This window comes from Xyrauchen texanus, chromosome 5 (assembly GCF_025860055.1).
Source record: "Xyrauchen texanus isolate HMW12.3.18 chromosome 5, RBS_HiC_50CHRs, whole genome shotgun sequence".
Classification (NCBI taxonomy): domain Eukaryota; kingdom Metazoa; phylum Chordata; class Actinopteri; order Cypriniformes; family Catostomidae; genus Xyrauchen; species Xyrauchen texanus.
In genome coordinates, this window is record NC_068280.1 from 36,181,615 (window position 1) to 36,204,071 (window position 22,457).

Here is a 22,457-nt window from a genome sequence, read left to right on the forward strand (position 1 = left end):
GAGCTTCAACCTCCACATGATCTGCAGATACAATCTCAGCATTCAAGAAACAGCTGAAAACACATCTGTTCCGTGAGCACTTAACCAATAAACAATAAATGCATGTACTTTTTAAAAACAAACAAACAATCAAACAAACAAAAAAAATCTTTGTCTCATTCTTCTGCTCCATAATTTTTACTACTCCAGACAATGTGAGAACTTTGCAGTGCGGTACTGAAGATATTGTTGACTTATGTATGACAAATTGCTTGTTTTGTTCCTCATTTGTTAGTCGCTTTGGATAAAAGCATTTGCTAAATGTAAATGTATTCCACAGTTTACGTATCATCTGTTTGTGTGTGTGTTTGCATCAAATCATTATGTGGCTTCTGACCTTTTTATCCTTTGTTCATTTCACATCTATACTACGTGTAACATTAGTATTATTTTTCTGTTTATATATGCAAACACACAAAGGCCAAACGTCCTTTGTCCTAAATGCATCCCTGACTCATGCGCTTAACTCTGGTGTATGTCTGTGCTGTCTAAATTAAGAACGTTTTGTAAAAACTAAAAATCTTTTTCCTGCATATTTTGGAAAAATATTATGAATCGTTCTAAAAACAATCTAATCGAATTGGATCGAAACGAATCGTGACCAAATTTCTGATTTCACAGTGCATCATAATCAAATGTGCAAATATTCATACCCCAATAATAGACCTGTCACTGGCTTTCATGTTGTTAATATTAAACAAACAAAAAAGACTAAACAAAGAGAGAACCACTCACTGCTCTGTGCTTAAGTAGTTTTAATATGTTCTTTACAATTGATGATGAATACAAATTTAGGCCTAAAGAAAAAATGTACTGCTAATTTTAATTACATATCTGCTTCTCATTTAAACTTCAAAAATATTGAATCAGTATTAATGTGTTATATCATATAATCATGAAGGGAAGACCTATGCCTGATTAAGTAATTAAAAAAATTAAAAAAATGTCCGAATGTTTACTTACTGTATACTGCTGTTAGAAAGCCTGATTTTTTTTTTTTAAAGATGTGTGATTTGTGTCTTTTGTTCTATTGTTTTTTATTTGTTCTATTGCCTTTAATTTTTATTTTTTATTGTTATGGACTGAAAACCTGAAGCAATGATTTCTTAATGGAGAAACACTTAAAAGCTACATTCCATTATTTTAATTTCATTTGTTTATATTTATATTGAATACATTTCAAAATGAAAGCGTGTGTAGTTGGCAGTTCTTGTAGTTTATGTTGATTTTGGCCTCTGTTTCACCGGTTTATTGACCTATATTTTTCTCTTATTCTCAGAATCCACCTTGGAGGTTGGCAGCAGAATGGCACTTGGTGGTGGCGTAGGGGGTGGGGACAGCTCTCTAGGGGCGGTGCCAGAGGAGAGGAAAAAGAAGAGTGGGGCGGAGTTAAGAGAGTTATGGCGGAAAGCTATTCATCAACAGATCCTATTACTGCGGATGGAGAGAGAGAATCAGAAACTACAGGGTGAGACACAAACACACACATGCACTGAATGTTGTCGTTTTGAACACTGTCATTTTAATTTACAACTGACCAAGCAAACAAATTACAAAGAAATTATGAGTTATGAGACTAATTGTAGTTTTACAAAATAAGTGTTTTTCCTGGTTTCACACTTGTTTTCCAATTTACCAGTTAGCTCTAGTTTTTGTGAAACTTTATTTGCCCAACTCCAGCTAATTTTTGCCCTTTACCTAGTACACAAAGCCATTTGCACTAAAACTGCTAAAAATCTGTAGATTCAATCATATAAGTAATTATATTTTTTATATTAATTATATTATGGTTAATCTACCAATACAAGATCATAGATTTGTTTTTATGAAATAGAAATACCCAAATGACTAGGTATTATTAGGTACATGACAAATAGATTATTCTTGCCCTTATGATGTATAATGGTAGAGGTATTTTAACCATATACAGTGGTAAGAAAAAGTATTTGAACCCCTTGGAATTAGCCTGCACAACATTCAGAAGGAATTTTGAAACATTCTTCCTTACAGAACTTCTTCAGCTCAGCCATATTCTGTAGGATGTCTGGTATGAATGGTTTTGTGTTGGTATGCAGTGCCTTTTTTATGCCATACTTAGTGCTGCGTGTTCTTCCCAAACAAGTCAACCTTAGTTTCATCAGTCCACAAAACATTTTCCCAGTAGCATTGTGGAGTGCCAAGGTGATCTTTGGCAAACTTCAGGCGTGCAGAAATGTTTTTGTTGGAAAGCAGCGGCTTCCTTCATGATGTCCTGCCATGGACACCAAGCCTGTTTAATGTTTTCCGTATAGTAGACTCATGAATAGAGATGTTAACCAGTTCCAGGGAGAGTAGCAACAGTACTAAATGGTCTCCATTTATTGACAGTTTGTCTAACTGTGGACAGATGAATATCAAATGAATATTTTTAACTTTATAACCCTTTCCAGCTTAATGCAAAGCAACAATTCCTGACCATAGGTCTTCTGAGATCTATTTCTTGCAAGGCATGGTCCATGTCAGCAGATGCTTCTTGTGAATAGCAAACTCAAAATGTTTGAGTGCTTTCTTTTTTAATTCAAAGTATCTCTAACTCGCACCTCTAGTCTCGCTTCATTAATTGGATGACAGGTTTGCAAACTCCTGACTCTAATTAGCTTTTGTTCACGTCATTAGCCTCAGGGTTCACATACTTCTTCCAACCTTCACTGTGAAGGTTTGAATGATGTATTCAGTGTGTAAAATAACAATACAATAATGTTCAAACAGATTGTGTTTGTTCAATATTGTAACTTAGATGAAGATCAAACCAGATTTTAGACAAATGTATATATACAGTAAATGCAGGTAATTTCAAAGGGTTCACATACTTTTTCTTGCCACTGTATTCAGGAAGGGCACACCATACACATATTCATATAACTGAGATATGCACATGAGAAAAGTGACATTATTTAGGACAAAAAACAATCAAACAGTTTTTGTCATGTAAATATTCTCTACTTGGCAAGTAAAATGTCAAAGCAAATTTATCCATGTCAAAAGATACATATCATGCATGTAGGTGAATTGCCAATTTATCAACTCATGTACATCATGCCAGTGTATTAAATCAAGCAATTTTGGCTAAAGAGTAACAATGAATTATTAAATGAAGTTTTCCTAAAATTGTAGCTTTTAGGTAAGTGTGCCAGATGCTTTGGGGTAAGCTGTGTCAGTGGCTCATCTAATAGTGATAGTAAACTTCGTATTTGAATGCTGTAAATACGATTACATTGGCCTTTAATTTGGTTTTCTATCAAGACATTTTAGATGTTTAATTTTACCTCTGTTTTATTGAAGCTTAAGTAAAAAGTGGCACAGCTTACCCCAGTCTTCAAGACTTTTATCCATCTGCAGCTCCTGGGAATTCAGAGCTGTTTTTAGGTCATCTGCTAATGTCAGATGTGTGTACATGAACAACTGTTATTACACAGACACTTCTACACACCCATGCACACTTCTGCCCTGCTTTAGTTGGAAGTCCCTGCTGCAGGTTATAAGAAGATCATGACAGGTTGAAAAGGTTTGCTGGCAAAAGTGCACTCTGATTTGGGCTTGCTTTATGATTGGCAATGTCACACCCTGCCCCGCCATGCACATTCATGTTTCACAAGACATGAAAGAAAGAGGAGAAGCTTGGAAAGAAAGCAGCAATACCTATTGAAAAGGGTGTGTACCTATTAAAGTGGGTCAGTGTTGACGTGCAGTGAATATTGTCTGCCCTATATCTAACTTTTATATTACTAGTGGTTTAGTAGTTTAATATCACCACTTTCCCATTTAATTACAAAACATTTGATATTCAACACACATTTTACTTTGTTTATTGGAGACTTCTTTGTCTTTGTTTTATTTATTGATAGATTTTTTTTCTGTTTGTAGCATTGGTAAGGACATGGGTTATTCCAGAAATTTCCTTCTTGCTGTTATCTCTTCCTGTGTTTGTGTTTGTGTGTATGAACGAGAGTTCATACTGCTGCAAGTTTCCATGAATTGTTAAAGGGATAGATCACACAATAATCAAAATTCTCATAACATTTATTCACCCTAATGCCATCCCAGATGTGTAAGACTTTCTTCTTCTGTACAAAAACGTAGATATTTAGAAAAATATCTCAGCTCTGTTGGTCCTTGCAATGCAAGTGAATGGTGATCAGATATTAGTAGCTCCAAAAATCACATAAAGGAAACATAAAATTAATCAATATGATTCCAGTGTTTAAGTCCATATCTTCAGAAGCCATATAATTGATCTGGGTGAGAAACAGAACAATATAAACGTCTTTATTACTCTAAATATCCACCTTAACTTTCACTTTCAAATGTGAAAGTGAAACTAAACTGGCACCACATGTGACTCAGATGTAAAAGATGTTTCTCACCCACATATATTATATCACTTCTGAAGATATGGAATTAACCACTGGAGTCTTATGGATTACTTCTATGTTTCCTTTATATGATTTTTGGAGCTACAAATGTCTGATCACCATTCACTTGCATTGTAAGGACATACAGATCTGAGATATTCTTCTAAAAATCTTTGTAGGTGTTCTGCTGAAGAAAGAAAGTTTACACATCTGCGATGGCATGAGGGTGTGTCAATGATGAGAGAATTTTATTTTTGGGCAAACTATCCCTTTAAGTCTTCATACTACAGCATAAGGCTGCAGTATAAGAATTGGATGAATGTATTTTTCTGTCATTATTATTTGCCACTTATCTGCCTTTATATTACTGATTCTTATCTTGCTAAGAAAAGCTTTGCTATTAATATTATTTGTTCTTTGAGTTAGGGATTTGAACAATCCTCTAACTATAAATATTAAAGGTGGATTCAGTATTTTTTTGTTTAGGTGATACAATGGAGGTCTTTGAATTGATACTTACACCTATATGTGTGGATACATCATCACACAACAATAAACAATTTTGGTTTATAATTAGCATAATTAGGTACTGCAGACAAGGCCGTAGCAAGTTAATCTGGGCCCCCTGAATGTATATTACTCTGGGGCCCTTTCCTATTAAAAGAAAATGCAGTTTAGAATTTGTTGTGGTGCCCCCTGAACATTTGGGCCACTAGCTACGTCCCTGGCTGCAGATATAGAATTTCACTGCCATTTTATTGATGTGTATGTGACAAATAAAAGCTTAATCTTGACTTCTTGCTATTTGGTGGCAGGTGGTATTAGGTGGAGGAACAATCACATTATTGAAAGCATTTGATTGGATGAAATTCTGTGTAGTGAAAAAAATCTATGTTTTTGGTCGGTTTACCTGGAAGAGAGAGACTAAATGGACTATAAGACACAAAACAACATTTTTAATTTCAGAGTGTCTTGAACCTTTCGATGTGTGTGTTTTTGTCTGTAGCATCAGAGAGTGATCTGCAGTGCAGGCGCCTAAAGCTGGACTATGAAGAGATCACTCCATGTCTGAAAGACGTCACTCTGGTCTGGGAAAGAATGCTAACCACAACTGGGAGGTCAAAGGTCAAATTTGACACTGAGGAGATCCATACAGCGGTAGGACAAGGTAGCTCAAACTCACGCAAACGTAGATACACAAAAATGGTGGCGTTGAATGATTGTGTAGGTTTTCCAGCAGCCTATTCACAGAATGTTTTGATACCTGGATAACTGAACTAAAACTGAACATGCTGAGCGAGGAGTATGTAATGTGTTATTTTAGTTAGTTTATATATCAGTGTGTTGTATTTAGGATGGTATAGTGTGTGTGTGTGTGTGTGTGTTTAATATTTAGTTGTCTTTTATTTGCGTTCTCGAGAAAATGTATGATTTATGTTGTTTTTGTCTGTATAGAATAGGTGTGTGCATGTTTGATATTCAAAGATTAAGGTGCTTTCTCTATGATAGTCAGTTTTTCATAGTGGTTGTTCTGCGAAACATTGTTATAAATGACAGGTAAGTATCCACACACCTGTTCGAGATCAGTGCAACAGTGGTATTTACATGGAACGTTCACGTACGCTCACTCACCTGTGAAATTACATGTACTGTACTTGCCAATATCATGATGGATCTGGGATAATTCATTGCTTTTTCAAAACTCTTTTGTAAATGTGTCTCTTGTGAATCTTTAACTACACATTATCATTTAAATATCCAGTCTGCGTTGGTGCTTTAGTGGTTTGAAACACTGATCATATGCATTCAACAAACACCGGCCTAGTCATTTAGTCATACTAATATGCATAGACACACACTAAAGTTCTGCATGGGCATTAGTTGAAGCCTAAACCTGGTCTGTAAACAAGACCGTGTGACCTAATCTAACATGACCAGTACAGTTACATTTTAACACCAAACCAAATTTGTTCCCAAAGTATAACCAGATCTCATTCAGAGATTGTGTTTGTGTGTGTGTGTGTGTGTGTGTGTGTGTGTGTGTGTGTGTGTGTGTGTGTGTGTGTGTGTGTGTGTGTGTGTGTGTGTGTGTGTGTGTGTGTGTGTGTGCATGCACAAAACCAATTACATTAAAATGAAAAGAGTATTATAGCAATAGCAATTTTATAAAGAATTATATTAATAGCAATTTTGTAAAGGAGTTCAGTGGTAAGGAGGAGGCGAGAACCGGCTTGACGATGTGAATAATATTTTAATGAGAAACTTAAAAGACAAACATACACATGACGGACATCTCTCTCTTGTCGCACCACCGTCTGCCATCGGCTTTTATCCCTCTCGGAGGCTTAATTAGCCTGATAAGAGACCGGGTGTGTATAATCACAACCCAGCCCCGCACTCCGCCCTGCCACAAATGTATATTATTAATTAGAAACCGAACTTGACAATCACAAATTTATAAATAAAAAAATTTACCCACAATTAGCCCAAAACCCAAGAGTTTTGTCAAAACATTATTTGTCTACTAAAATAATAAAAAAAGGTTTGCAAAAAAATTATAAAATTAAACCATAAATGTGCACTACAATACAAACAAAAACTACATTTAATAGCAATTATCAAAGCAATTACTTGGGTTTCAGATTTTCAATAAAATTTGGATGATCCAATTTAAATAATCTTTCAAAACTGATCGATACCATCAAGTTGACTTGTAAAACAACCATCAAAATGTAATATGTGACATTTAGGGCAGGGTTGGAAATTAAAGGGGGCTCAAATAATCAATTCCAGGTGGCAAATATAGCCCATTAATTGAAAATACATTTCTGACCGTACTGTGTCATAGGTCTTCTGAGATCTATTTCTTGCAAGGCATGGTCAATGTCAGCAGATGCTTCTTGTGAATAGCAAACTCAAAAAGTATCTCTTACTCACACCTCTAGTCTCGCTTCATTAATTGGATGGCAAGTTTGCCAACTATATATATATGTATATGTATGCGGTGAAGAGGCTCTGAACAAAATCACATATAATATTAACCTTGGTGTTGAAAAACTAAAACTATACTAAAACTAAAATCAAATCAAATTCATTACACACCTTTAATGGCAGGCTCATGCAGGTAATCTTTGGGATTTGGGGTGTGTTTATGTAATTTTTGGATTTTGTATGTGTGTAGGAGGGGAGAGCTTTGCAGTGATGCATATCATCGTTTTTCGTCAGTCATTGCCAGTGTTGACTTTGTCCTCTTGAAGTGATTTTATAGATATTCATCTCCATGTCAGATGAGATCACACACTTTTTACTGAAAAAGCACTGAAACACGCTCACACACTATGTTCTGCTCATGGCATGTAAACATTCAACGCTCCAGCGAAGAACTGTTACTGTCTCATCCTCATTTTCTCTCTCTCTCTCTTTCAGGTGTTCCTCGTCAGCATCGAGGAGAGATCTGGAAGTTTCTTTCAGAGCAGTATTTGCTGAGGCAGGAGGTGCCCAGCGTCAAACCTCCTAATAATGACACTCCTTATAAAGAGCTTCTGAAACAGCTCACATCACAACAACATGCCATCCTCATTGACTTGGGTTAGTAATACAAACACAATAGCTCTGCTCCAAAACCTAGTGAGTAGGGCTGAATCGATTAGACGAAATTATCAACAATAAAACATTTTGACAAATTTTCCGTTGACGAATAGTCGTCTGATTTCATTTAACATAACATGAGATCTTTTGAAACGCTAATGATGACGTGGGAGAGCAGCACTTCAGCTCGCACTTGAATGAGGAGAGGAAGAAAGAACAGCTCACAGTCCAGATGCACTCTAAAATTTCCAAACAGATTAAAAATGAAAAGTAAGTAAATACAGAAGCAGTGTCATTGTGAAATAAAGCGGAGCCGTACCTGGTGTTCCGCTTGAGCAAAACTTGCCTGTCAGAGCATCTAAAAAGGAAACACTGCGCCGTTATATACTTTATTTTATGCATCCTTTATTAAAGTTCAAATAATAAGGAAGCGGGCTGTATAAATAAGCTCAAACTCCGAGACTGGCATTTGTCTGTGCTGTCCGAGCCGCTTATATGAGTCGCGTGAAAAAAGGTGCGAGAGAGTTTCAAACTTCTCCCTGCTGATACACTGTCTCGCACGGAGACACTCATCACTGGCGCACGCTTGCTGCATCTAGATTTTGTTTATAGTGTAGTCAGTTTATATATTATGAATTATAATATGAATATCACAGTGTGTATCTTATGGTGAAGAAAATCACGATACGCAGCTCTATAAATAAGAAAGAGTTAGTTTTTTGTGAGTGTGATGAAATTATAGTTAATTTAACAACTTCGCTGCCATGATATTGTAATGTAAACTTTCATAACTGTGAAAATTACAATTTAAACAACTTATAATATATGAGTTTTAACAGAAGAATGAATGTGTTTCTTTAATAAAATTTGAAGCTTTACATTTCTGTCTTTAAACCGTCCAAAATCTGGCCCCATTCACTTCCATTGTAAGTGCATCACTGACTACGTTACATCAGAATCAGAATGAGCTTTATTGCCAAGTGTGCTCACGTACACAATTGTTTTTGGTGATAGGAGAAACAAGCAAGCAAGTGCACACATTCTGGTGAGACACAGAATAAAAACAATGTAATAGTAGGCCTATAAATAGACAAACAAAAAAATGGACATATAACATATACAGGTATATACAGTATTTGCAAGGTAGGGGTATGTACAGTTATTGAATTAAATATGACTGAATTTATATATATACATGAAATATTTATACATTATTGCACTATGGGAGTCCTGAAGGCAGTTAATTGTTCATGTGGTAAATGGCCTAAGGGCAAAAACTGTTCTTGTGACTTGTTGTCCTGGCGCTGAGTGCTCTGTAGTGCCGGCCAGAGGGCAACAGTTCAAAAAGGGAGTGGGCAGGGTGTGTGGGGTCCAGAGTGATTCTACCTGCACATTTCCTCACACTGGAGGCATATAGGTCTTGGAGGGTGGGTGATGGCTGAGTATAACTGATTCAGCAGCTCCAGTGGCAGGTTGAACTTCCTAAAGGAAGACACTGTCTGGGCCTGAAGTTTTCCTAGTCTTTTGTTTCCAAAAGACCTGGCACACATCCTTCTCACAGACCATAAGTGCAGGTTGAGTAGCAGGAAGGTAGAGAAGGGGGGTTCATCAGCCATTTGTTGATTCTCTACACAGCAAGGGGGAGGTGTCTTATACTTGCTATTGCTTTTCAGGCCTTTCGACACAGATGCAGGATCGTAGGCTGAAAACTGGTTTTTCAGCTGTTCAGAGTAGCTTCTTTTAGCCACTCTGATTTCCATAGTCAGTGTGTTTATGGCCTGGTTATACAAGATTTTATCTCCACTTCTGTAAGCATCCTCTTTGGCATGACAAATCTGTATGAGTTGTCCTATAAACCATGGTTTATCATTATTGAATGATAAATAATGCCTTAGTAGAGATGCATATATTCTCACATAAACTGATATATGATGTCACAGTATCTGTGAGCTCGTCCAGGTCTGTGGCTACTCCATCAGTGTAGTCAAAGCAGGCTTGTAGTTCCAGCTCTGCTTCATTAGTCCATCTCTTTTCTTACTAAGTCTTAAGTCTTACTACAGGCTTAGCTGATTTTAGTTTGCTTGCAGGTTGGGAGAAGATGAACTAGACAATGATCAGAGAGTCCTAAAGCTACATGTGGGACAGAGTGTTATGCATCCTTTACAGTGGTGTAGCAGTGGTCCTGTATATTTATGTCTCTGGTGGGGCATGTGATGTGTTGTTTGTTTTTTGGAAGTTCACAGGTGAGGTTAGCTTTATTCAAATCTCGCAGAATAATGATAAGAGAGTCCGGATGTTTTTGCTTAGTGTCTGTGATGTGATCAGCCAGCTGTTGCAGCACTGCGTTCACGCATGCTTGTGACGGAATGTCCACACTCACCAGAATAAACTAAAAAAACTTCTGCGGTGAATAGAAAGGTTTACAATTAATGAAGAGTGCTTCTAAATTAGGACCGCACATCTTTTTCAATGCTGTTACATCTGTATACCAACTTTCATTGATGTAAAAATATGTTCCACCGCCTCTCGTTTTTCCCCGATGATTCCGCAATGCGATCAGCTCTTAACAGACGGAAGCCCGGCAGATGTAACGCACTGTCCTGGATTGCTTCATTCAGACAGGTTTCCATGAAACACAGAGCTGCTAGAAAAGAATTAGAAAAGTCCTTATTTGTTTGAGAGAGCAGAAGCAGATCATCTGTTTTGTGTTGGTGATGAAGCGGACATTTGCCAGATGAATACTCTGCAGCAGAGTCACAAGCATGCCGGCGCATTTCCCTCACTTGCATCTCTTGGAGCACTTGTAGAACACCGCTGTGCCTCCAACAAAGATGTCTAATAAAACATCAGAATAATCAAACGCTGGCAAAAAATTATCTGGTGTACTCTCCCAAATATTCAGCAGTTCATCCCTGGTGAAACTGATCGGGAAAGAGTGACAAAAAAACATGACAAACAAACAAAAGTAACAAAAACGCTAGAGTGCTCCACATTGAAGCAGCCATCCGTGGCGCCATCATGATCAAACTAATAATTAAAAACCATGGAGACCAGAAAGCGGGTTATTGTGAGAAAGCAGCGCTCCTGTTTAAACGCACTGTATAAGTGGCATACTCTTTACTCCCATATGTATGCAGCTCGTTCAGTAAGCAGATGGTATCTGAGGAAGACTTCATTATTTTATTCTCTGTTGCTTCACTTTATTTCCAGATATTCTAGAGTTGTTGCTGCATTTGTTTAATTAACTTTCCATCGCAATATGCTGTGGAACTGCGCTGCAATTGTGGGGTTTCCCTCTTAGGTAAATCTCTGGGGATCCCACAATGTATGAGCACAGATACACGAACGTGAGGGACCGTCGATATTTTACTTTTGTGTGTAGAAATGGGTAACATTTATAGTGTATGTGCTTTTCCTACTGTTGTCCCAGAAATGTTGAATTGTTTCTCCCTTGTTGACTTGTTGTTGGGATCCATCCAATGATGTTTGTTATCCGGTCTGTTCACACATGCGCACTCCTCTAATCCAGTGTTTCCCAACCACTGTGCCGCGGTACACTAGTGTGCCATGAAAGATTGTCAGGTGTGCTGTGGAAAATTATAAAATTCCACAAAATAAATAAATGCATGAAAAAAAATCATTTCAGGGATCGAAACCCTTCACCTGTCTGAGAAATTCTGTGTTTTGAAACCATAATCGATCACTTTTGTGATTGTGAAGAGCAATGATTAATGTGCAAAAGTGACTGATATTTATACACTTTAAGGGTCTTTCACACGACTCGCGTCAGCGCTGCAGAATACATTGAAGTCTATGAAGTGACTTTACACCAAAGTGTTTGTCGCGAATGTTTTTGAGAGTACAAAGCAACAAGAAAACTTAAAAACTTTCCAAATTTGTGAAGAGACATTGAATGTCTCATCATTTCTTTTAATGAAATATTACCTTATCGTTTACAAATATCAGAGACCCCAGTTATTGAACTAATTTAAATTCACCAACAAAACACTTAGATTAAACATAAACGAGTCCTTTTATTACTTTCTACTATCAAAGCAACTGCACTGCAAGCTTTTTTCTCCCTTCCAAATACACATTTTCAATGTTTATTGTGCACATCTCCCGCTTTTTTACGTGACAAACTCGTAAAATCACAACTCTTGTCATGTGGAGGGCAATGCGGCACTTGACGATGCCATTGAACAGAGCGTTGATGCCTCGACTCATGATATGCGCTTTACAATGACGAAAGAACATTATTGAAACTCAAAATTATTATTATTTGTATATTGTTGTGGTCTTTTCTGATAAAAGCCATGCTCAGCAGTTTAAATAGGCTACTGTTGGAAAATGATACCGTAGATCTGCTTTGTGTTTATAATTCTTTTACTAAGTCAGTAGATTTGTAGCCATGCAAGTTTTAATAAAGGAGAAAGTAAGGACGTTATTGATACTCCCTATTATTAGACTATTATTGTTGTCTTTTTGGATGAAAATAATGCTCAGACTAAAGGAAGGCTATATATCTGCTTTCTTCTTTTAATGCGTAAACACTATAAAGTCTGTTGGTAGATTTCGGTCATGAACAACTCAATATGATTCACTGACTCACTCATAGCACATAAGACGCTCATTTGTCGCCATCTAGTGACATTTCCAGAAGGGGTAACTGAACAGAAGCAAGCCTCGCCAAAATACTCTTTATTTTGCAGCTAATTCCGCACAATTGTAAACTTGAATAAGCTTGAATCACTAAAATTGCTGGAATTGGTGCTTTTAGATTATTCTTTTAAAAAAAATATCCCCAGAAATGTTTTTTCGTGGACCAGTTATTGTCTTAACGTTTTTGCCCCTCATGAATTTGCATCCCTGTAATTTTGTGTGGCATTGCAAGAACAAATATACAAATTAAAAAAAGAGGCAAATTCGTTGTTTTTTCATTACCCATTTAGCGCTCTTGCCTCCTGTGACCTCACACTAGCGTAGCCTACCTATGTGATTTTTTTTTTTTTTTTTTTGCATAGCTGAATTTCAAACATTACAAGTAAAACACACTACTAAAATGGACAGAAAACATGGACAAGTTCTTGAAAAGGAAAAATATTGATGATGGTTAGCCTATGTGGGATAGTGGTGTGCCGTAGAAATGTGGCAGAAAAAAGGTTGGGAAACACTGTATTAATCAACATTATGCCTTAAATGCGGTAAAATAAGCTTAACTTGTGTTGAACCCTGATTTTTTTCTTTAAATCTCATAAGTGATCTCATAAGTGATGATTTAAGTGATGATACTCATAGACAACAACTCGATGCACCACACAAATAACATAAATTACACGAGAGACTCGACACTAACAATTGATTCCACTAGAGTTTAATGTTACGTATTGTGAAGCTTGTGGTGCAGTAGCCTAATAATCATAAAAATGCATAGCACACACATATATTGGGTAAAATAGCCCATTTGTAATTAGAGTTAATGTATTTTTATCAATACTTTTCAGTATTGAATTGAATATATCTATTATTGACATTTCTCCTGCCTTTGTCTGCCACATTGGATTAATTCACGTGAAGTCACGTAAAAGATACATGAGACACTGACTTAAGGCAGCGATTCCTGAAGAAGGTATCTAAGAAGGCAGCCTAATTATTCTGCCTACCTTTTGGAACAGCCTTTGCGTCAGGAGCACAAATATGATGCTTTAAAATGCTAGGTTTTGCTGGTTAAACGGATGCCACTGAGAAATGTTTTAAATGGATAGTTAAAAAACAAAAACATCTATCATCATTTACTCACCCTCATGTTGTTCCTCATGACTTTCTTTCTTTAGTGGAACACAAAAGGAGATGTTAGGTGAAATTATATCCTCAGTTACCATTCACTGTCATTGTATGGAAACAAAAAGATGCAATGAAAGAGAACTGTGACTGAATTAATCTACAACATCTCCTTTTGTGTTCCATGGGAGATAAAAAAAAAAAGTCATACGGGTTTGGAACTGCATGAGAGTGAGTAAATTATAACAGAATTTTCATTTTTGGGTGAATTACCCCTTTAAGCAACATAGAAATGTGTCCAGTTCTCTACTAGACAGTTATTTGGTGGTCTTGCTTAATATTGCCTTCTAGCATGCCACGAATCTGCTTCACTGCCCCATTACCAGCATCTTGAAAACACACACTACTTTAACTTGTACATGTTCACACATGCCCCTACCCTGGAAACTTCTAAAAAATTGTAATGGGGGTGTTCGCAAAAGTCTCCATTCTTTCTAAATTCATCATTACCTCAGTTATTATAGAGAAAAGACTTCTGATGCTGAGTTATTGGGAGAGATGCTAGCAGAGCTGGACAGATATAAGGACAGAGAGATTAACGGGGTAGCACAGACAAAGAAAGGGAGGCGTTGCGTGCTCTTAGCTCAGTGACGGTAAAGAAAGAGAGATGGATGGCTTTACAACACAGGAAGACATCTGATTGTACAGGAATGTATATTGTCTCCATGATGACACCCACGTAGACTGTAACATGAACACTCTTATTCTATTCAATTCTGTACAGTATATCCCTAAACAGCAAGATGCTTGCATAATCCTTGCACATTTTCATGCTCTAAACATTTACCAGCAAAAAAGTATTCAGAATGTTGATATTATGATGAAAGTAGTACATTAAGAAGTAAATTTACCATATGTTTTAATGACAGTTTTCCAAATATTAGTAGTTGCTTTATTAAAGTGACCATTTGTCAACACAATTGTGGAATGAAATTTGTGGAATAATAATTGTATTCATCTTATGTCACACTTATACAAGACCATATCCAAATGATATAACAGCTGCAATTGACAATCTAAATTGCACATACGGTGATTTAAGTTTTCCGGGTTCAATTCAAGTTAAGCTCAATCGACAGCAATTTTGGCATAATATTGATACCACAAAAATTATAATAAAAAAAAATAAAAGCTAAAATCTTTGTTAGTGAGGCACTCACAATGGAAGTGAATGAAGCCAATCCGTAAATGTTAAAATACTCACTGTTTCAAAGGTATAGCAACAAGACATAAACAATAAGCGTATTAACATAATTTTATTGTGATAAAATCGCTAACTAACTGTGGTGAGTGGGGGCTCCTGCTTACTCCTTTCCACATTAAGAACTGATCTGCCACACTAACCTTTTCTAACAATTTTACAACTTCATTGCCATGACGATGTAATGTCCAACAAGCCCTAAAACAACTGCAAAAATGACCTTTTGAACAAATTTACAGCTCATATAAATAATACATGAGTTTTAACAGAAGACTGAATGTAAGTGCCTTTGTAAAATTATAACTGAATAAACCCTCCAAACATTGGCCCTATTCACTTCTATTGTAAGTACCTCATTGTAACCTGGATTTTTGCTTTTTTAAAGATAATTTTTTGTGGTAATCAACATTATGCCAAAAATGCTGTCGATTTAGCTTAAGTTGTTTTGAAACCAGAATATTTTTAACAAAAAGTGGATACAACCACATCTTTCAAGCAGAACATTTAAAAAAATAAGTATGTTAGGTTTGAAATTATAAAACAATAAATACAATTCAAAATGCAATCTCCATAAAGTATTTAAAAAATGAAAAAGCCACATTTAAAAATGCTTGAATGTCATTGCATTATACGTGTAGCAAAAGTAACATTTTCAACCATGTTTTGCATAGTATAAAACCATATCTAGGGTGAACTTGAGAGGGGAGCTGACTTCATATATCCACTATGATGACCAGTTGGTCTAGTATCATTTGTTTGCAGATGCCACTTGATTTCATTTTCTGTACTGTTTATTATTACTTATTGCAATAACATTTATTCATTTTTAAGTGTAGTTTAAGTGTACTTTGGGCCTCTGTATGACAGTAGCGTTGCTGAAATATAATCACTCAAATCTGCCTCTTAATGGCTTACTGAATAACAAGCACCTGTATTTGGCTGATGATGCAACACAGTTGTCAGATCTTTGAGCTGAGGTCTGTTCTGCACTTTGTTCCTTCTGTCACTTATTTCGTTCCAAAAGTGGCTTAAGTGCCACACACTCATGAGAGTAACCTTTAATCCTTCAATGCATACTTCGGGTCTTTAGAGACCCAGGACTTCATTCCACGCCCTGTACCTCATCCATTTTTTGGAGTTATGCCCACACCTCTTTAGCATTCCTTTAACATTTCTCTTCAGAATAGTGTAAAATAAAAAAATGGAAAGATTGCAAATAAATATTACTAAAAAAATATAATAAACTTAATTTCCAAAAGTGTATAGGGCCATTAAAGATGATCAATCATTCTTTCTTTTTTCACTTCCATAAATAATATTTTTATGATTATTTCATATCTATATAATGTTAGTTTACTATCACATGATATATATTTCTTTGTTTATTACAAGACAAATGAGTACTATATTCATTCAAATCACTACTATGTCACATTGATTTTCTGTGTGACAAAGGTGAAATATCAGTATTCAATATGCATGAGCACATAGATATTATACATGCTATTTTTTTACTCAAGGTGGCAATGATGTGTCTGTGATTTGACTTGATTTACATTTGGCATGGCTATTTGTCGAAGCAGCAACATATAAGTATATAAAATATAGCGAGTGAAACACATGAACAGTATGATTTGGGTGTTGCCATTTGGTTGTAAAACTGATATTATGTAAGTTGTGCATCTAATTAGACTCAAAAAGTGCATGAGAATATACATACACAGCCACAACATTAAAACCATCTGCCTAATATCATGTAGGTCCCCCTCGTGTCACCAAAACTGATCTGACCCTTCAAGACATGAACTCCACAAGACCTCTGAAGGTGTCCTGTGTTATCTGGCACCAAGATGTTAGCAGCCGATCTTTTAAGTCCTGTAAGTTGCGAGGTGGAGCTGCTATGGATTGGACTTGTTTGTCCAGCACATCCCATAGATGCTCAATCGTATTGAGATCTGGGAAATTTGGAAACCGTCAACACCTTGAACTCCTTATCATGTTCCTCAAGCCATTCGTAAAAAAAATGTTGCAGTGTGGCAGGGTGCCTTATCCTATTGAAAGATGCCACTGCCATCAGGGAATGCCATTGCCATGAAGGGGTGTATGTGGTCTGCAACAATAATTTTTGGCCCTTGTCAAAGTTGCTCAGATCCTTACGCTTGACGATTTTTCCTGATTTCAACTCATGAAATTCACTGATTGTTCACTTGCTGCCTAATATATCCCACCCCTTGACAGGTGCCATTGTAACGAGGTAATCTATGTTATACATTTCACCTGTCAGTGGTTATAATGTTGTGGCTGATCAGTATGTCAATATGTGTTCGACAGCCAGTTGCATCTCATGAAATATGGAAGTAAGGAATCCTGTTCTATTTTTGCGTCATCTCTTTGATATATGAAAAATTAAACATAAAAAATATATCAGAATATATTCTATTATTGTCTAATTGTCTTGAAATGTTTTGAAAATTGACATTATTCGTCCATTTTGTAGATACATTTGTGATAGATATACAGTACTGTGCAAAGGTTTCAGGCACTTGTTAACACTTTTTCATAGTGTGGATGTCTTCAAAAATAATGCCATAAATAATTTTCATATATCAATTAACATCATACAAGGTGCAGTAAAAATAAAAAAGCTAAATCAATATTTGGGTCACACCACAATTGACCTTTGCCTTCAAAACAGCACCAATTCTCCTAGGTACACCTGTACACAGTTTTACTTGGTTTTTGGCAGATAGGATGATCCAAGCATCTTGGAGAATTTGCCACACTTCTTCTATCTATTTAGGATTTCTATATTGCTTCCATCTCTTCATATAATCCCAGACTAACTCGATGCTCAGTGGGGGGCTCTGTTGCAGTCTTGCCATCTGTTGCAGGGTTCCCTGTTCTTATTTTCTGTTCTATTATATTTGCAAAAGGAATGTTTGGGAGTCTAAAATGTATATTTACTATTGATACACTAAAGCTGAAGATAAATAACCATCTTAAGACAAATGTTTTGCACAGTACTGTATGTGCCGGATCTCTAAAGACCCAAGTATGTAATAATATTTGGCAAAACACCCATGCATTTAAATGTTAAACTAGTCTGAACAGTCATAGCCCAGAGGCAAGAGCAGCAGATTAAGCCAGAGGCAGCAGGGGATAGGGGTCATACAGTTGTGGCCAATCATATTGGCACCCTTGGTAAATATGAACAAAGAAGGCTGTGAAAAATATGTCTTTAATGTTTATCCTTTTGATTTGTCATTCAAAATATTCACAAAAAACAAAACTTTAATTGAAGTAAACACATTTTTCTCCAAAACACGTTTGCCACAATTATTGACACCCTTAGACATTCTTATGAGTAAAATATATCTGAAGGATGTTCCCATTCATATTTTACATTTTTTAGTACACCTGGGTGGCTAGGATCATGAGACTGTTCAGCCATGACTTCCTTTTCACATGGGTATAAATATAATGTAACACACAGGCCAAATTCCCTTAGTCATCCATCACAATAGGTAAGATCAAATAATATATATATGATGTGCGGCAACATGTTGATGAGTTTCACATAATGGGAAGTGGCTATAATAAAATAGCTAAAGCATTAAAAAAATTCCCATTTCCACCATCTGGTCAATAATATAGAACTGGAGATGTTAAGAATGGGCCTGGAAGAGGACGTGTGTCTATAATGTCTCCACGCATGGTGAGGTGGATGGTTCGAGCGGCCAAAAATTCTCCAAGGATCACAGCTTGAGAATTGCAGAAATATGTTGGGTCTTGGGGTCAGAAAGTCTCCAAAACTACAATTAGACTTCACCTACATGACCACAAGTTGTTTGGAGGTTTTCAAGTAAAAAGCATCTGCTCTCATCCAACAACAAACTCAAGTGTCTTCAGCTTGCCAGACACTACTGGAACTTCAAATGGGACAGGACTCTGTGGTCAGATAAAATACCAGAGATGGGTTTGGTAGCCATATGGAAAGTACCCCATTCCCACGGTTCAATATGGTGGTGGATTTTAAACATTGTGGGGCTGTTTTTATGAAAGGGGTCCTGGACATCTTGTTCGGATACATGGCAACATGGACTATATAAAATACCAACCGATTTTAAAAAAATCAAAACCTGACTGCCTCTAACAGAACGCTTAAAATGGGCATGGAATGGTTCACTGACTGCCAAATCAAGGTTCTGCCATTGCCATCTCAGTCCCCTGACCTGAACCCCATAGAAAACCTGTGGGGTGAACTGAAGAGGAGAGTCCACTAGTAAGGACCTTGAAATGTGAAGGATCTGGAGAGATTCTGTATGGAGGAATGATCTCAGATCCCTTGCCATGTGTTCCCCAACCTCATTAGGCATTATAGGGGAAGACTCGGAGCTGTTAGCTTGGCAAAGGAAGGTTGCACAAATTATTGAATAAAAAGGTGCCAATAATTGTGCCACACATATATTTGACAAAACCTTTTGTTTTTGATAAAACTTGTGTTTTCAATTGTTTGATATCCATTAGAGTTTTCACAGCCACCTTTGCTCATATTTACCAAGGGTGCCACTATTTTTTGACACAACTCTATCTCTCTCCAAACAACAACAGCAGCATTTTTTCATTCATACTGCACTGAATAAAAACCATACTGACTGATTATTCCCTTCCTCTCTCAGGACGTACATTTCCGACTCATCCGTATTTCAGCGCTCAGTTGGGAGCTGGTCAGCTGTCCCTATATAATCTACTGAAGGCGTATTCTCTGCTGGACCCAGAGGTGGGCTACTGCCAGGGTCTTAGTTTCGTGGCTGGTGTGCTGTTGCTCCATATGAGTGAAGAGGACGCTTTCCACATGCTCAAATTCCTCATGTGCGTCATGGGCCTGCGGAAACAGTACAGGCCTGATATGATCATACTTCAGGTAATGTTGATTTGACAATGTATATGTATGTGTGTGTATATATATATATATATATATATATATATATATATATATATATATATATATATATATATATATATATATATACATACATGTCAAGTGAGATTCAAAGTCACATGAAGTCATTTTTGACATACCGTAATTTTTAATTGATATAGACTTTATGTCTTGAGTCTTTTCAGTGGGCTCAAATCCTGGTGATTGCCATGTTGAGATTGCATGACCATCCAAATACTACTCATTCTATCTCCGCAACCTTCCTTATTATAAGACACTTGGTTTTTAAAGGTGATAGGTGTCAATACTAGACAACCGTCATATACACTGAAGTTTAATTAGTGTACTAAGGCAATGATTTGCTTATTTTGATCAATATTTGCTTAATTTAGATTTTTTTCACAAAGTAAATTTCATGAAATGCAATGTGAAAAATCCATCAATGCTTATTAGACCTATATGTTTTATTTTAATTGATCTATAGCATTTACTGGCTATACAGCATGTCTATTTGCACCCTAATATTTTGGTTGATCCCATTAGGTGATTTTCAAATAATGATAAAACATTAGGGCTGCCAATAGATTAAAGTAATCAATTGATAATCAAAATTATGATTTTTTTATTTTATTTATTTATTTATTTATTTTGTTGTAAGCGTTACACATTCCGTGGCTTTTTAATCTGTTAACAAAATGAAGAGCATTACACTTAATGTCATTTTATTGATCACACGAGTTAACACGTAAACGTTGCCATAATAGAAATAAAATGATACATAAACAGTTTTTAGATGTGACTGAATTTGATCAGACAACTCTCAGTAGTGAGACACTGACTACCATGGTTTATTACCTCTGCAAAAGCAAACATGCATAAGGTTCACAAGGTGACTCATATTTGGAAAGAATGGTGAGAGATGTTTTTGTGTATAAAATTTTATTAAATGATTGGCAATACTCATAAGGGGATATTCCAGAAGTTTTTAATTACATTTTTTTTTTAATTGTATTTGTATTTTTTTGTAGTGACTATTTGTGCTACTGGCTAGACAGCGTGTCTATTTGCACCCTAATATTTTGGTTTATCCCATTAAGTGATTTTCAGTTTACAGATTTTTATGTCCTGGAGGGTAAAACATGTATATTGGTATTTTTTCATGTGCTTTGAATCCGGCTTATGACATTTTCCAATTGTCTTTTTTTATGTCTCTATTGATAAAAAGGGAAAAAGCCCAAATATGTATTAATAAAATGCAAATACTATATGTTACGATTACAGGCAAATATGTTATTATATTATATATTATTAACCTATTTATAATTATGCTACATATAACAAACATCATCGCATACTCTATATGTTATTATACTATTTGGGCACGGACACATCTGCAGGGCAAATTCGGGTTCGGGCACATCTTCAAAATGAGCATCACCAGGACACCGTACCAGCTTCTCTGGTGAAATTGTCCAATAGAGTGGAAAGTTCAAAGACCAGTGCCCAAGAAGACGTGGTTAAAACAAATTGAAGAAGACCTGAAAAGCTGGTGATCCACCCTCTGTGATGCCAAGGCCATTGCCATGGATCGAAAAGCATGGGAAAGCATTCTGAGCCAAGTCCGAAATCCAGCAGCACCCACAGTAGCGTATGGGCTCCAGAGGAAAACCCGTCCTATCGCTGACTAGGGATCAAAGAAGAAGATTATACTAAGACTGTAACTTATGTTGCCAGACAAAATGCAAATAGTTTGTTTGTATTATTTTATTTCTAATCGTATACTAAACTGTAATGGAAGGGTGTTTCTTCAACTTCAAGCACTATCATGTCCCATATCATGTTTTCTATTTGTTATATGAAGGTCACATAAAACTGATTATAAATCATTTTATAATTTATTTTTGGTACTTTTCAATTTTCTTTTATGTATATATATATATATATATATATATATATATATATATATATATATATATATATATATATATATATATATATATATATATACATACATACATAAAAGAAAATTAACCTAAATATATATATATATATATATATATATATATATATATATATATATATATATATATATATATATATATATATATATATATATATATATATATATATATATATTTGTCCCAAATATATTTATAATATATAGCCTTGTCCCAAACCCATACTTTCAAAACTAAACTATGAAAATCCATTATAAAAAATACAAAGTATTTAACGATGAAAATTCGAAAACGATATCACTTATGGCAGAATGTTTTTTTACCTGTCATTATCAATCAAACTAATTTTGCCAAATTATGTAAAGAGTGTATATAAATATATATATATAATGAAGAAAAGTTATGAAAAGATATATAAAATGTTAGCTTTGGCCATTTTATTAAAAAAAAAAAACAACGTAATTTCCATCACCGTCCTTTTGGTACAATTCTTTTCA

General features: G+C 35.8%; 1 protein-coding gene across 4 annotated transcripts in view; it reads left to right on the forward strand.

The window, feature by feature from the left end:
• The window catches only part of LOC127643776 (TBC1 domain family member 1-like), a 129,160-nt gene that overhangs the window by 95,996 nt on the left and 10,707 nt on the right, over positions 1-22,457 (forward strand). For all 4 annotated transcript variants that reach the window (XM_052126649.1, XM_052126650.1, XM_052126651.1 and 1 more), the window contains 4 exons: positions 1,319-1,507; positions 5,437-5,598; positions 7,857-8,018; positions 19,740-19,984. In XM_052126649.1, the coding sequence (XP_051982609.1) occupies positions 1,319-1,507; positions 5,437-5,598; positions 7,857-8,018; positions 19,740-19,984 (758 nt within the window). The remainder of the gene's footprint in view (positions 1-1,318; positions 1,508-5,436; positions 5,599-7,856; positions 8,019-19,739; positions 19,985-22,457) is intronic.